Source organism: Parasteatoda tepidariorum, chromosome 7 (genome assembly GCF_043381705.1).
Source record: "Parasteatoda tepidariorum isolate YZ-2023 chromosome 7, CAS_Ptep_4.0, whole genome shotgun sequence".
Classification (NCBI taxonomy): domain Eukaryota; kingdom Metazoa; phylum Arthropoda; class Arachnida; order Araneae; family Theridiidae; genus Parasteatoda; species Parasteatoda tepidariorum.
Window position 1 is genome coordinate 813,195 of NC_092210.1, and position 14,007 is coordinate 827,201.

Consider the following 14,007-nt stretch of genomic DNA (forward strand, 5'->3'; position numbering starts at 1 on the left):
TAACTTAAATCTCCTATATATATATATATTATTGTTATTATTTGACCATAAAATGGTCATACATTTCGGAAATTTACGCAAAATTGTTAAATAGTTTACCGTTTATTTATACAGCTTTTCTTTGGGAAAATGCGCACTGTCTATAATTGTAACGAATATCAGTAAAATTAGTAGAGTTAACCGTCAATTTATACTTCTATTATATAAAGCATCCTAACTCAATGCATAGGGGTACACCTTATTCCATTGATTACAACATCTAACTACTGACAAAAACGTGCCGGGTTCTTTCCCAGGCCGCAATAAAGATCTTTCTCAAGCACTCACGAGCTCGTAATAGTGACCACAGGCAACGAACACGCAACACCCGCATTCCTCTACAAGGCAGATATTTCGTTTAGTTTCCCACGGTTTGCCTTGATTCGGCAAACAAACCACAACGTCGAGACCCCGAATTAAAGATAACTTTAAGGAGCATAATGTTTATTTACCTTCAGTGAACATACATTTTATGAGAAAAAATTTATTGGCAGACTTGTATCTTCATGATCATAATAGCTTTACCGGCGGGAATATATTTTTACGGACGGTGACAGGAACTCTTTTTTCCTGGTTTTTAAACATTTTAGAGAGCACTAATTGAATCAAATAGGAATGAAACATTAGTTTTTTCTTCACACGCAGATGAAATATTGTAAGTTATATTGTGAGTAGGTTAAATACAATAATATGCTATTTTCATAACCACTGGTCAATATGAAGGAAAGAGTACCAGTACTGACGATATAATGAAAATTCAGTTTTGTTAAAAACGCTTGTGATCTTATTTTTTAATATTTAAAAAGTTATTCCCATGCTGTATTGCCTGGACTGGAAAAAATTGAGAATTATTTATTGTTATTGCTAATTTTTTATCTAGGAGTAAAAATCTCCCCAAATTGGTTATTTTCAAAAAATGTTTTATAACGTTTAAAATATTTAAGTTATTTGTCCGTTCTAACACTCACGTAATTCTTAACGGCTAAATGGCATATATAACTTAAGATTATAGTTTTGCTTAAAGGGAAAGGCAATTTAACTGTTGCATTTAGGAATATCATGTTAATTTACCGTCAGTGGCCATATATTTTATGAGAAAAATTTACAGGCAGATCCGTATCTTTATGATTATGAGAGCTTTACGTTAATAAATTCATTTTTATGGACAGTGCCTTGAACTCTTTTTGTTGGTCATACACTGCAATCTAGTGGTGAATAGTTTGATAATTAACATGATAAGTAACAAGCGTTTCTTTTAAAACTTATAAAAATGAATAACCGAACATTACTTTTATTTTCTATACAATGAGAATTCTGAGACATCCACAATTAAAACCAGTACCAAATCAATCCCAGTTACAAAATCCCAATTTCAAAACCTGAATAAATTTTTAAATATTTTTGCCTCAAATTGTACTTCATAGTTTAAATTTTAATATTTAACCTATGAAATTAACTACGACAAACAATAAAAAAATTAATTAATGATGCATTTTATACAGTTTTTCTGCATAAATATTTTTAATCTACGTAGACATTTTTCAGAATACTTTATAAAAATATCTGATTTCTGAATTTCAGTTTAGCCAATCGAAAATTTCATTTAATATGAATATCCAATGCCAAGGACAGGAAGAAAAAAACTGAACTTATATTTAATTTACGACCGTCGTCCTCAACTGTCATCCTCAACTCAAACATCTATGAGTTTTATACCGGTGTGATCGAATAATATTGCAACAGGCACGGTTCTAGTAGATGGCGCTTCTTATAAGAAACGTGCGCGAATATCCCAAATTCCTCGTTTTATTTCGTGCCTCGTTCACTGAATTTATTTTAAATTACCAACTCCGGAGGATATAGATGCAGAAATTTTCTCCCGAATTTGCTATAGCACGTGCTTTGATATGGCTATAGTAAATGGTTGCTGTTGTTGGAGAAGTTTAAGAAGTGGAAGTTTTGCCGCAGGATTTTATGTTTTGGTAAGCATTGTATTTATATATTTTGAGAAAAATAATTGTTGTTTGACTGAATATGTATATATAGTATTATTGCTACGTTAAAATCTCAAGAATTTAAATCAACTATAAAAATCTTTACAACTGATTTCTTATGAAGAAATTAAAATTTTTCGTCAACTACAAGTTATTGAAATAAAATTATTTTTAAACTGAAAAGAATGACAGGCAAAAAGAATTCTGCTCTGAACAAAAATTGCTATTAACAAATTTAGCATTTTAAGAAATAACACTCCATTTTCAACGAATAACCAAATAAAAATAACTAAATAAAATTATTATTATCGAAGTGTAGTTAAAGCATAATATACGAACATTTACTTGATATAAACTATTCACTCTTAACACTTCTTCCCATATTATAGAACCGTTTATTTTTGGTTTTTGTAGTCCAAGCGAGAAAGGAACATTCTTTCAGAAATTTGTAAACATAAATGTTTACTCTTTCACGCTTATGGCAGCTTATACGCTTTATATTTCAATTCTTTGTTGCCAACCTGAAAAAGAAATGAGGATTTCATTTATCTACGTGTATATATACTATATAAACAGTTTTTCAAAGCAAGGAATTATTAGTTAGATGTACTAACTAAATAATCCTAGACATACTTGTACTAACTAAATAACTGAAGCGGTGAGATATTACTTGATTTAAAAAACTTCATTGATTTCAAGAATATACAGATGGAAATAAAAATCGATACGTTTCAAACTCTCGAAAATAGGCACCCATTCTCAAGATTTGACAAATGTGATGGCACCCATTCTCAGGAAATCGCACCACTTTTGTGTGTGAGGCTCATTCAGATGAACATGTGGTACAATGTTAAATGCTTGGGTTCATTCGAAATGTGCCTGTTAAAAGTTAAAAAAAAGAAGTTTAGTATGAATCTGAAACATAGCTAAATCAAAAACCCATCAAACACTGAGCCAAATGGTTAATTTAATAAGTTCATTTCAAATAAAAGTCATGATTGAGCTTTCTAGTAACAAACTGCCATGTTTTATGTTAACTTTTTTTGGCTTAATATCATTTACTGAACATGTAACAGTTCAGAAAATGTAATACTGTGTTTTACATTATAATACTAAACATTTGTTTTAGATTACTTATTCTCTATTTATATATTTAATCATTTTTTCTCTCTCTGTATATATATATATATATACACTGGTGGAAAAAATTAAGAGATGGAAAGCATTTTCGTACATTCATTCGCACATGCAAGATACCCGCACACCGCTCCATGTGTTTGACAATGGTTCCGTGAATGCCNTGCTGCATAAAAAGTTGTGATTAATTTTGTTATACAGTTGTTTATACTGTATAACTATATATATATATATGAAAAATTATGTATACTATACACGATGTAAATTTATAAGCAAATCGGAAAAGAACAATAAGACTGATCATGAAGTTATACTTAAAACAGAAGAGAAAAAACGGAGAACAATGTAGAATATAATTACTGATCCTCTTTAAATTTAATTTAATAAATGTTGAATTAACTAATTAAATTCAAGAAAAATATTTAAATTGATTTTTTTTTTTGAAATTATTTTCAATTGTAACATGAAAAATTAGTAAATTTTCATTTCTACCCCTTTATCTGTATCTACCCCTTTACATAAAACACCTAATCTATTCGCTTTGGCAGCAACAAAGAAACGATTGAGCAGTTATGAAAACATGAAAAACAAAGCATCTACTTTGAATACTAATAAAATAGGCCCCGTTTAAGTAATAAAATCTAGAAAATAAATAAATAAATGAAGCGTTAGACCGTAGACCGTTCACTACGATTTTATCTTTCTCACGACAAACCGTAAGTACGTAGTCGTTCGCTCGTTCCTTTCGTTCAACCAAAAGTATATATTTTATACGAACAGGACATAAATAACGAGAACTGATCAAACCATTAGGCATATAGCTGTAAATAATAGCTTTCTTACCTTTTTTCTCTAGTTCAAAAAAAAATGCATATTTATTTTTCCAGGCATTTTTTGTAGAGATGAAAGACAAAAATAGTTATAGCAACGGATAACAGGCAATGGTAAATGAATATAGAAGGTTGAAATTAAATTAAATGCAATAATCTAAACCTTGAACCAATCGTAAAATTCTAAACAAAAAGTGTAGCGTGTAGTATCGGCTTGGCGATAATTTTCATTCAGATTTGCTGTAAACCCTTTTTCTGGGTACCATGATAATCTTTGTTGTCTTTGCTTTCAATAAAGTCAAATTCGGGTTACCACAACTTTTGTTTACCTTTAGCGATTGGTTCTAGTTTTTATTTTTCGTTTTTTCCCATTCATCATTGTTTATTATCTTCTTTGTTCGAGATCTTTTTTCAACTTTGTTCTCGTGGTCCTCCCACGGTTAGCTCGACGGCATGGGAATCTAACCCATGATACGCCTACCAATGAGGATATTTCACGTCAGCACTGTGGTCGGTGCAAGTCGGATGCGGAATTCGTATTGGCCAGACATCGCTGGGATTCGATCCCGGTTCACCTCATTTGAAGGCGAACGTTCTGAACCCTTCAGCCATCACTGCTCAAGGTATTAAAATTGAAACAAGTGTTGTCTACTATATTAGATTTTGTTCTTATTAAAATGAATGCCGTATATAATAAGAAATGCACTATTCAAAATCTCTAAACGAAATAACGAATTTTCTGCGAGTGAATTCAAACTAGACAGATAATATACTGAGAAACTCAATGAATATTTTTTCTTCATATTGCTTGCTGTAGGATTAGGTTAAAAGCGTTTGCGAGCAATTGTTTGCAAAGCTTTCAGGTAATAAAACTAAACAGACTGCACAATGATTACCTTTTTTCCTTTCCGGAAATTTTTTTACATTTTCTCATTTTATTAACGAAGACAAACAGTGAATTTGTCAATCAGCTAATTATATACCATTTGTTTATTTTAGAGTTTCATGAAAAAATTCGTTCAGAGCTTTTTCTTGTCAAATTAAATTTGTTAATACGAGTGACTTGATTTAATTAAATGTTTTATTTGCATTAGAGCTAAATTTTTAAATAAAATTAATTGTAAGACATAGTAATAAGAGCAATAGCAATTAGTTAAAGTGCATTTTTACATTACACTTATTTCACAGCAATAATAATTATTTTGTTCGAAATACACTTTCATCGTAAAATAATACAATAATTAAGTAGTAAATAATAAAGTATTACACTTTGCTGGCATGCGTATTTTTAGATTTCGTTTTGCTTTTATTTAAATTCTCACATTTTTATTTAGATACAATAATACTTATTTTGGTTGAAATGCGCTTTTACCGCATACTTTAGAAATATATTGCAAAAATGCACTTCAACGAATATATCATCTGTAATATATCTTCTGTATCAGCTGTTCTGGAATTTTTTAAACGGCACTTAGAGTATGTTTGAAATTTAGTTTAATAATGAATTCTCTTTGACACTAATATTGCGAAAATTATGTTAGCAGCGATCAGAAAACGATTGGAACATGTACTGTTTTCAGATAACGGAGCTTAATTGAATTTTGAAACTCTAGCTCAACGAAATGATGTCAGGAATTTGATTAACGACACATTTATTGCAATATTTGCTGCTGATAAATTAATATAGTGACGCATTCTGTATGTGGTGGTTAGAAAACGATGCGAATTGTATTGTAATCAGGAGCAGAGTTTAAAATAAAATTTGAGGCCTTTTGCAAAGCTTTGACAGGAGAAACTATCCTATCACTATAACTTCCGATCACTTTATTGCATTTAGCATGCAATATAGTGAATGGAATTCTTTTATTTTTATTTCTTTTTAATGGCCTGCATTGAATTTTAATTTTTCGCCACGAAAATGCTGCTCATTTAACGTTACCTGTGGGTATCCGTGACCTAAGTCACGGGAGGGGGGGGGGTACCATTACCCAAGTCACAGATACCCGTTTACAGGATTGGTCACATTCACACAACGCAGAACAACACGCAGACAGAAACATCCATGCCTGAGAGCAATTGGAATCCGCAACCATTGGCTTTGCAGTCAAGCATGCTGACAGCGCGGCCTCCTGGCTGGCAGTGATCTGAATTTTGAATGATGGAGAAAAAAACTATAAAGTTTGCTAGCAATCTATAGAGACAGATTGAAATTTATGTTCTCATTAGGATCACGACTGTAATATAGACAAGAGAGCTTTAGATTGAAAATTTTGAAATTTTATTACAAGATACCTTTTTTCAGAAATACGTTTAATTAAAAACTGTATAGACTAGACCAGTGTTTCCCAACCTTTCTTGTGCCATGCCCCACCTAAGACATTCTAAAATTCTTCTGCCCCCCTATGTAACATATACATAATTTTTAATATTAAAAAATTGAATTGTTCACTTAAGAAACTTAAATGATATGTTTTAGGAAGAAATCACCAGGAAATTGTTAACGAAACACAGTAAGTAAATTTTCGAAACATATAATGAAAAAACTAAAATTCAAATAGTTTTAATAAAGATTTTTCTATAATAATTTAATATTTTAATTTAGTCAGATCCTTGCAGCACAGAGATTTTATGTTAGGTTCCAATTTGGTTAGCTTCAGTCTCAAGTATCCCCGTTGTGTAATATCCAGACGATTTCTTTTTTTAGCAGTAAACCATTTACAGCACTAAATCCAAATTCAGCTAAATATGAAGATGGAAACGGTAGCAATAGTTTTCTTGCACATTTAGTTGAATTTGTGTATTTGATTTCTGTTTCCTCACAAAGTCATGCCACCACTCCCTTTATATTAAATAAAGTTTCAACTGACTCATCATTTTGCATTTCTGCGGGTTCTTCTTGGTACTGCATATTTGATATATCAGACAAATCCACTAACTTGGGCTGCATCATCAATGTTGGAAAATCAATTTGTTTTAAATCAGAGAATCTTTCTTTTAAATCAGCCGATAGAATTTTCAGATGATCAACAGTAACAAGTAAAGCGGTATTATTTACTTCACATTTTTGGAGCCAATGAAACTGTTCAAAGTTTTTGTTGTTAATATATATCTAACATAACTCAATAAGGGTAATGAAACCAAATATCTATTTGTTTCTTGAAGTTGCTTATTTAATATATTTAGTTTTTCAAAGATATCGGCTGAATAACTCACAAATGCATCATCGACTGTTAACAGATATTTCATTTTAGGTTTATCGCTTAAAAAATCACTAAGAATATCAAACAGTTCCATAAATCTTTTCAAGCAGTTCCCTTCAGAGAGCCATCTCACTTCAGTGTGAAGTGAAAGTCTCACATGGTCTGCATTTTGTTCTTCACAAAATAGCTTGAGGAGAAGCTCACATTTGGCATTAGCTTTAATATCATTGATGCACTTGATTACTGAATGTAGTAAGCAGGCAAGATGTTTCTAGCTACCAAGTTTTCCCTATGAATAACACAATGCACGAGAATCATTTCTGGATTCTCATCTCTTTCATCAATTTTAAGCGGCCATTTTTCTCAGAGGCACCATCTGCAGCACAAGATGTTATGTATTTATTGGTATATTATTGACATTTATGTACATTTTTAGCTTATTATATATATCGTTGGAGGTAGTGGTGCTTTCTAATCTTTTACAGAACAACATTTCTTCAGCAAAATGCCCTTTATCAATATATCTTACGTAAGTCATCAATATTGCCACATTGTCTATCAAAGTTGATTCATCCATTTGCACTGAGAATTTTCTTGTTTTCATCTTTTCAACATGTTGTTTTTCAATATCTTCACTCATTTCGTCTATTCTTCTGCTAACAGTATTGTTACTGAGTGGCATAGCTTTTGCAGCTTTGTCATCTTTTTCAAGAACTGCTTTAAGAGATGCTGATATTGACGATTTTATCAAAATCTCTCCTGTAGTATGATTTTTTCCAGATTTAGCGATGAATAAAAAAATTTGATAACTAGGCTCAAGAATACGATTATGAGTTTAAGTGTGAGCAGTAAATAGAGACTTTACTGTTGTCCTCTTTTCAAAATTTTTCTTATAAGTTTGAAAGTCCACGCGGAGTCTGCTGCAGGGAGGTTAACTTGACGCCGCCAAAAACCCAGTTGATATTCTGGTCTCGTCAAAAGAATTTATGATATTTATTGGCTGCAATTATTTAAGAATTTGATTTTTTCTTTCATAGACACCGAAATCTAGCATTGCATTTAAATGGCTCGGAGCAAAAGGATTAAACTCGTGTCGAGTCCATTTTTGAATTGTCCCCCAGTGGGGCGTGGGCCCTACGTTGGGAAACACTGGACTATACTATAAAGTTTATAAAGTAGCTAAAAAATAGTTTATAAAGTAAGGACTAAAATAAAAGATAGAGCTTTAGAAGTTTGAAATTTTTGTTACAAGATACCTCTTTCACAAGTACGTTAAATAAAAAGACTAAAAATAAACTTTCGACAACTTATCGAATCGCCACTTTCGCTTACACTGTAAAAATTTCCGGATCTACTGACGATAAAAAGTACTGGCGTACTGAGTGCAGCAACCGCAAAAATTCATTTTACAATAAAGTTCATTTTATAACAAAATCAATTTTACCTTGAATTCCATTTGTATCGTAAAATTTGTACCATAATTTTAGCAGCAATATTAATTTTTTTACAGTGATTTTTTATAAATTGTTAAAAGCGATATATCTGAGTTTCTGATGTTACGGTAAAAATGGATTTTGCAGTTAAAAGTACACTCAAAGTGCTCGAAATTTTGTCATTCATATTGCGATAAATTCTGTTTGAAGGGGTCAGGAAACGATTGGAACTTGAGCTTTTTTTAGATACAGAGCTTAACCACATTTTGAATACTCTAGTTCAACGAAAATCTGTTAGAAATTTGATTGACAATGTTTAGGGGAAAAAAAGTTGACGATAAATCTTGCATGTAATATTTAGAAAAATATTGAAATTTACATTTTCTTCAGGATAGCATACCTGCCAATTTTTACGCATTTGGCGTAAAAAATTTCTTCTATATTTAAAGTGGTAGTAAAATGTATAATTTCCATATATTCCTTGCATTTATAAACTTAATTTATAATCTTTTTGACCCATCACTATTTTAAAAAAAAATCATATATATTAATATATAATTCTGTTATCTTAGTTTGCGTAAGCTTGTTCAAAAATCAGCGTATCTTTCTACCTAAAATTGTAATATGAATCCCATTTTACTACCACTGAGAAAAATCATCCTCGAAAAGATTAAAAGTTGGCAGGTATGGGATAGCAATTCTAGTGGACAGGTGACACGTATGAAATTTACTTCAATATTTCAATATTTTATATTTATTATTATATTTTCAATATTTTAAATTTCACAAAATTTTATTTCAATATACATCCTTCAAAAACATGATAGCGAGTTCATAAAACATTAAGTTTAAAGAAAGCTTCGACAGCTTAATAGAATTGCAACTTTCGCCTATTCTGTAAAAAAAATCAGGATAAAATTTTGGAAAAAAAGATGCTAGCACCCTGAGAGCAGCATTCATAAAATCCATTTTACCGTAAAATTTTATACCTGAATCCTCACTGTAATATTTATTTAATTTCAGCGATTGAGTGATTTTACAGTAAATATTACTGTAAAAATTTCGGTAATTGAAGTTTGATGCGGAATTTTTTACAGTAGTAGATTTTAACTAACCTTTGGAATCTTACTTACTTACATATAGAATATTTCGTATGGAACAATTAAGAAATAAATGTTGTTGAAAATATTAGATCCTTTTAGACAAAAGACTAAATAATAATATAGAATAATAGATTTTTAAAAATGATTGATACTACCCATCTTCAAAAACTGCAGCGCATATTTATAAAAGGAATGAGGGCGGTACCCCAGCGATGGCTCAGGTGATAGAGCATTATCCTTCCAATGAGGTGAGCCGGGTTCAAATCCCAATCATGGCTGGTTGATGCAAATACCACATCCGGCTTGCACCGACCCTATTGCTGACGTGAAATATCCTCATCGGCAAACTCATCATGGGTTAGTGTCCCCTTGCCATCGATTTCCTTGCCTTGCGATCTTGGTTTTCCTCTCCATGTAACGCAAATGCGGGTTAGTACCATCAAAAAGTCCTCCACGAAGGCAAATACTTGATCCAGGAGTTTCCTAGTCTTTTGGATTGGTTTCAAAATTAGAAGGCTAAGGAGTTGAACATTAGTAGTGGTGAACCCAAAAAGTGGCTCAGTTGTTCACCGACTGTTATAAAATATAAAAAATTATTTAAATACAGTGTTTGAGTGATTTTTACGATAAATATTACTGTATATAAACATTGAAGTATATCAGATTTTTTTGTTTCGTAAAATTTTGCGGACAAAAGCACCCTGAGTGTCGGTACTTTTTTCCCAAGTCTGATTCGGAATTCTCAACAGTAGTAATTTTTTTAACTGACATTTGGAATTCTACTTACATATAGAACGTTGCTTACGGAACAAATAAGAAATAGCTGCCGTAGAAAATGTTACATCTTTTCAGTTCAAATATTAGTATGAAATAGGAGATTTTTTTAAGAAAATTATTGCTTCTTGTCTTCGAAAATTGCAACGTATGAAAAGAATGCTAAGAAATAAAAAAACGACAATTGTCAAGAGAAAAACCTTTAACACTAATTTTATCGATCATTTAGTGTTGTCAAGGACAACGTTCTTTCTTTAAGAAGTGAGATGCATAGTAAATACTTAAATATTACTTTAAAGACAACGACTTTCCTTAAAGATCAATACTTAAACAGTTCTGTTTGCTAATGATAATGTTTGATTGAATATATGACTCACTATTATAAAGATTAGAAAATTTAAATATGCTAGTTTGCACATTTCTCTGACCAAATCCTGATTTGCAATAATTGATCGCATAAATCCAATTTTTTCTGCGGAATTAATCACTTAAAATTTATTGTAGTGTAAAGATTGATGATGCGCTTGTGCCTCCTTTCTTTGAATTAAATGTTTATTTCGCTGAAAATTTGAAGAGTTAAATATTATGAAGGATCTCACGCGATCCCTTACGATACTATCAGTTAACAATTTTGCTTAGTTGTAATTTTTCAAAAAAAATAACTCTTAAAATTAAAGGTACATTAAAAGTTGTGTCAAATTTGCTGAGTTCACAACTGTACTTCAAGAAGACCTCCCATACCCACGCATGTCAGCGCCATCTAATCTTTATCAGTAAAATGGCATATTATACAGTTGAGCTAAGTTTTTCTATATAAGTTGGAATAATAACGATACGTTAATTAAATATAGAGCCGTATCGCTCATCGAATGAGTTGAAATATAATTCTTTCTCGTCTATTTCTTTTACTTAACTTAGATTTATTAATTGTTTGTGTATTTTATGGTGACCATTATATATTTTTAATTTGTGCACCGAACAACTTCAATGCATAATTAGTTTGTTTATGTTCCACATGGCATCTTGCCTGCTTTTGTGTTAAGTCTCTGTGTAAATATATAAGTGAAAGAATTGAAATCTTTGAGAAAGAATTTAGAATGTGTCACTTAAGAGATACTTAAGATACTAGAGATATTTGACGGGTTTGAACGATGAAGGGCTTGAACGAACGAAATGAACGATGAAGAAAAATTGCTGAAGTTAAGAATTGTGGAGTAACTACCACTATAAATATTAAATACAAAATCACTAGTATATAAGACATGTTAACTTAAATCCATCTTGAGGTATCTTTTGATAGATGAAGGTTGACATAGTCTATAATTAACTCCCCACAGAAATATAGAAAATCGATTCAGATGAGTTCTTATCTTAAAACTTTACGGCTATAAGTTAATACCATAGAATTACGTTGCAATAACGAACAACTCTTTTAATTTTAAACCCTTATTTTTAAAAATAATCAAAATTGTAAATGTGATGGAATGAATTAGAAAAATAAATATTACAGGCAAAATTTGGGAAGCCAAATTTGCGATCGCAACGCTCGAGTACGCCCTCTAGCGGGAGCCTGAAAATATCGGCCATTAGTTCCAGCATAACCATTGGCAATGACGGATGCCATTTTCTTAGCAGCAATTAAGAAGCAAAATTTCCCTAAGGAAAAGGTAGAAGAACTTGAAAAAACTGACCAGAACATGCCAAACAATGAAGCAGAACACGCCAAGCATTTGAAGAACAATTTCTCAATAATTTTTACTTTTCTATTACCAACAACATAACTTCTGATTTCATGGTCATTTGCTGTTACAGATGTGTGTATTACGGTAAAATAATTTTTTCTGTCTTCTATTCATTACAAATTAAAGTGAAGTCAACATTGCTTTTGCCATTCCAATGAATAAATGTGAATTCAGAACGTGCAGAACTGTAATAGTTATAGAATATTCTTCTTATTTGTAGAATAGTATGTATTTCTGTATCTATATAATTCCAAAAACAACAATAAATAATCATCAAATTAGTTGAAATAGTATCATTTGTGCTGATTATTAATAAGTTTTTATCGTTTTCTTAGTAAGTATTTTTTAGTTTTGAAAGAATAATTTCAACTAGAATTCAGCTATTCTGTTTTTAAGCTACATATTCATATTCATATAGAGATCTCACAATTATAAAATTTTTATGTGTGGTATGTTATCTAAAAGTAATGAAGGGATAATCTATGCATATATTATTTGAAAATAAAATTTTCAAATGAAGAACATTTCATTTGGAATTCTGCGGATTTAAAATATAGGTGAGTGTTATGATTTTTATAATTAAAAATTTGCTTGCAAATAATTCTTTTTCTTATTTGATGATCGTTCTCTTCAGAATGGTTTTTTGCGTCTGATTAAGAACTATAAGAATAAAAAAAAAAACTAGCAATATGAAAGTTCTTATTTCAATATGAAGAATTTTTAAAATTGTTTTTTATACTAAGAATTCTTTATTTTGCGTTTTTTAGTTAAAGTTTTTTGATAAAAATTGTTGTCAGAATACTTTTCTTGAAAGATTAAATGGTATAACATTATGTGTTTATGTATACTTCTTGCATATTCTAATGTTTGAAGTAATATGATTCAGAAAGCATGGAATAAAAATTCAGTACTTACGTATTAACGCCACCGAAGCTACAGATTTGGCGGTTTTTAAGTGCCTTAATCCACACTTAAAATTTTTGTGACAAATCATAAAATAAAACACTTTATTTAAAGTCAAAGTAGTCAATCGGATTTCGGTGGAAAATGGGCCGATATAGAGTTTAGTATAGATTCAAAACAATCTCTATTCTCTTTGACCTGGTCGCATGTAAACTCTAATACAGTGATTCTCAACCTGTGGGGCGCGAGCACACTAGAGGGGTGGCGCGAGAATATTCAAGAGAAAATATTATTTAAAAAAAATTGATTAACTGTATGAAAGGAAAGCGCACAAACACATAGAAAACAAAATACATTTCGACATATTTAATAACTTATTAAAGTGAAACAACTTATTGAATCAAAACTTAAGGTAGGGAGCCAAAAATGGCTTTGCTTTGAGGATTTTTCCTAATTTTCTGGTTAAGTCTGTGTGGCTGAAATTTTTTTTGTAACATCTTACACCTATCTCTAATATATATCACGTATACTTTTAATTGTAAAATAAAATTTCATTTATTTTATAGTACAATTTCAAAATTGTAGCTTCTGCGCCTAAGGTTTCCCACAGGTTCCAAAGGTGAGCCATATATTGAAATCACTTTTTCACTTACTCAAATTATCCTTAGAAAAAACATTTAGACTGGCAAACGTCTTTTAAAAAGGCACTTTAAGTGTCTTGTTGGTAGGAACAAGTTTCCCGATTTTGAAAAAGATATTTGTTTTTTCAGAGTGTATAATTTGTTTATTGATTTTACATTGATAGTTCTTGTGTGAAGTCACTAGCGATTCTTTTAATCTTTATTACTGAGT

General features: G+C 30.8%; 1 protein-coding gene across 5 annotated transcripts in view; it reads left to right on the plus strand.

Annotated features, from left to right (window-relative positions):
• The first annotated feature begins 1,772 nt into the window (after positions 1-1,772).
• LOC107450514 (uncharacterized) overlaps positions 1,773-14,007 on the plus strand; it is a 45,222-nt gene continuing 32,987 nt past the window's right edge. For 3 of the 5 annotated variants that reach the window (XM_071183731.1, XM_071183733.1, XM_071183734.1), the window contains exon 1: positions 1,773-2,021. In XM_071183731.1, coding sequence (XP_071039832.1) covers positions 1,947-2,021 — 75 coding nt within the window. In that variant the 5' untranslated portion in view covers positions 1,773-1,946. The remainder of the gene's footprint in view (positions 2,022-14,007) is intronic. The other 2 variants (XM_071183730.1, XM_043051294.2) reach the window with 2 other exon arrangements.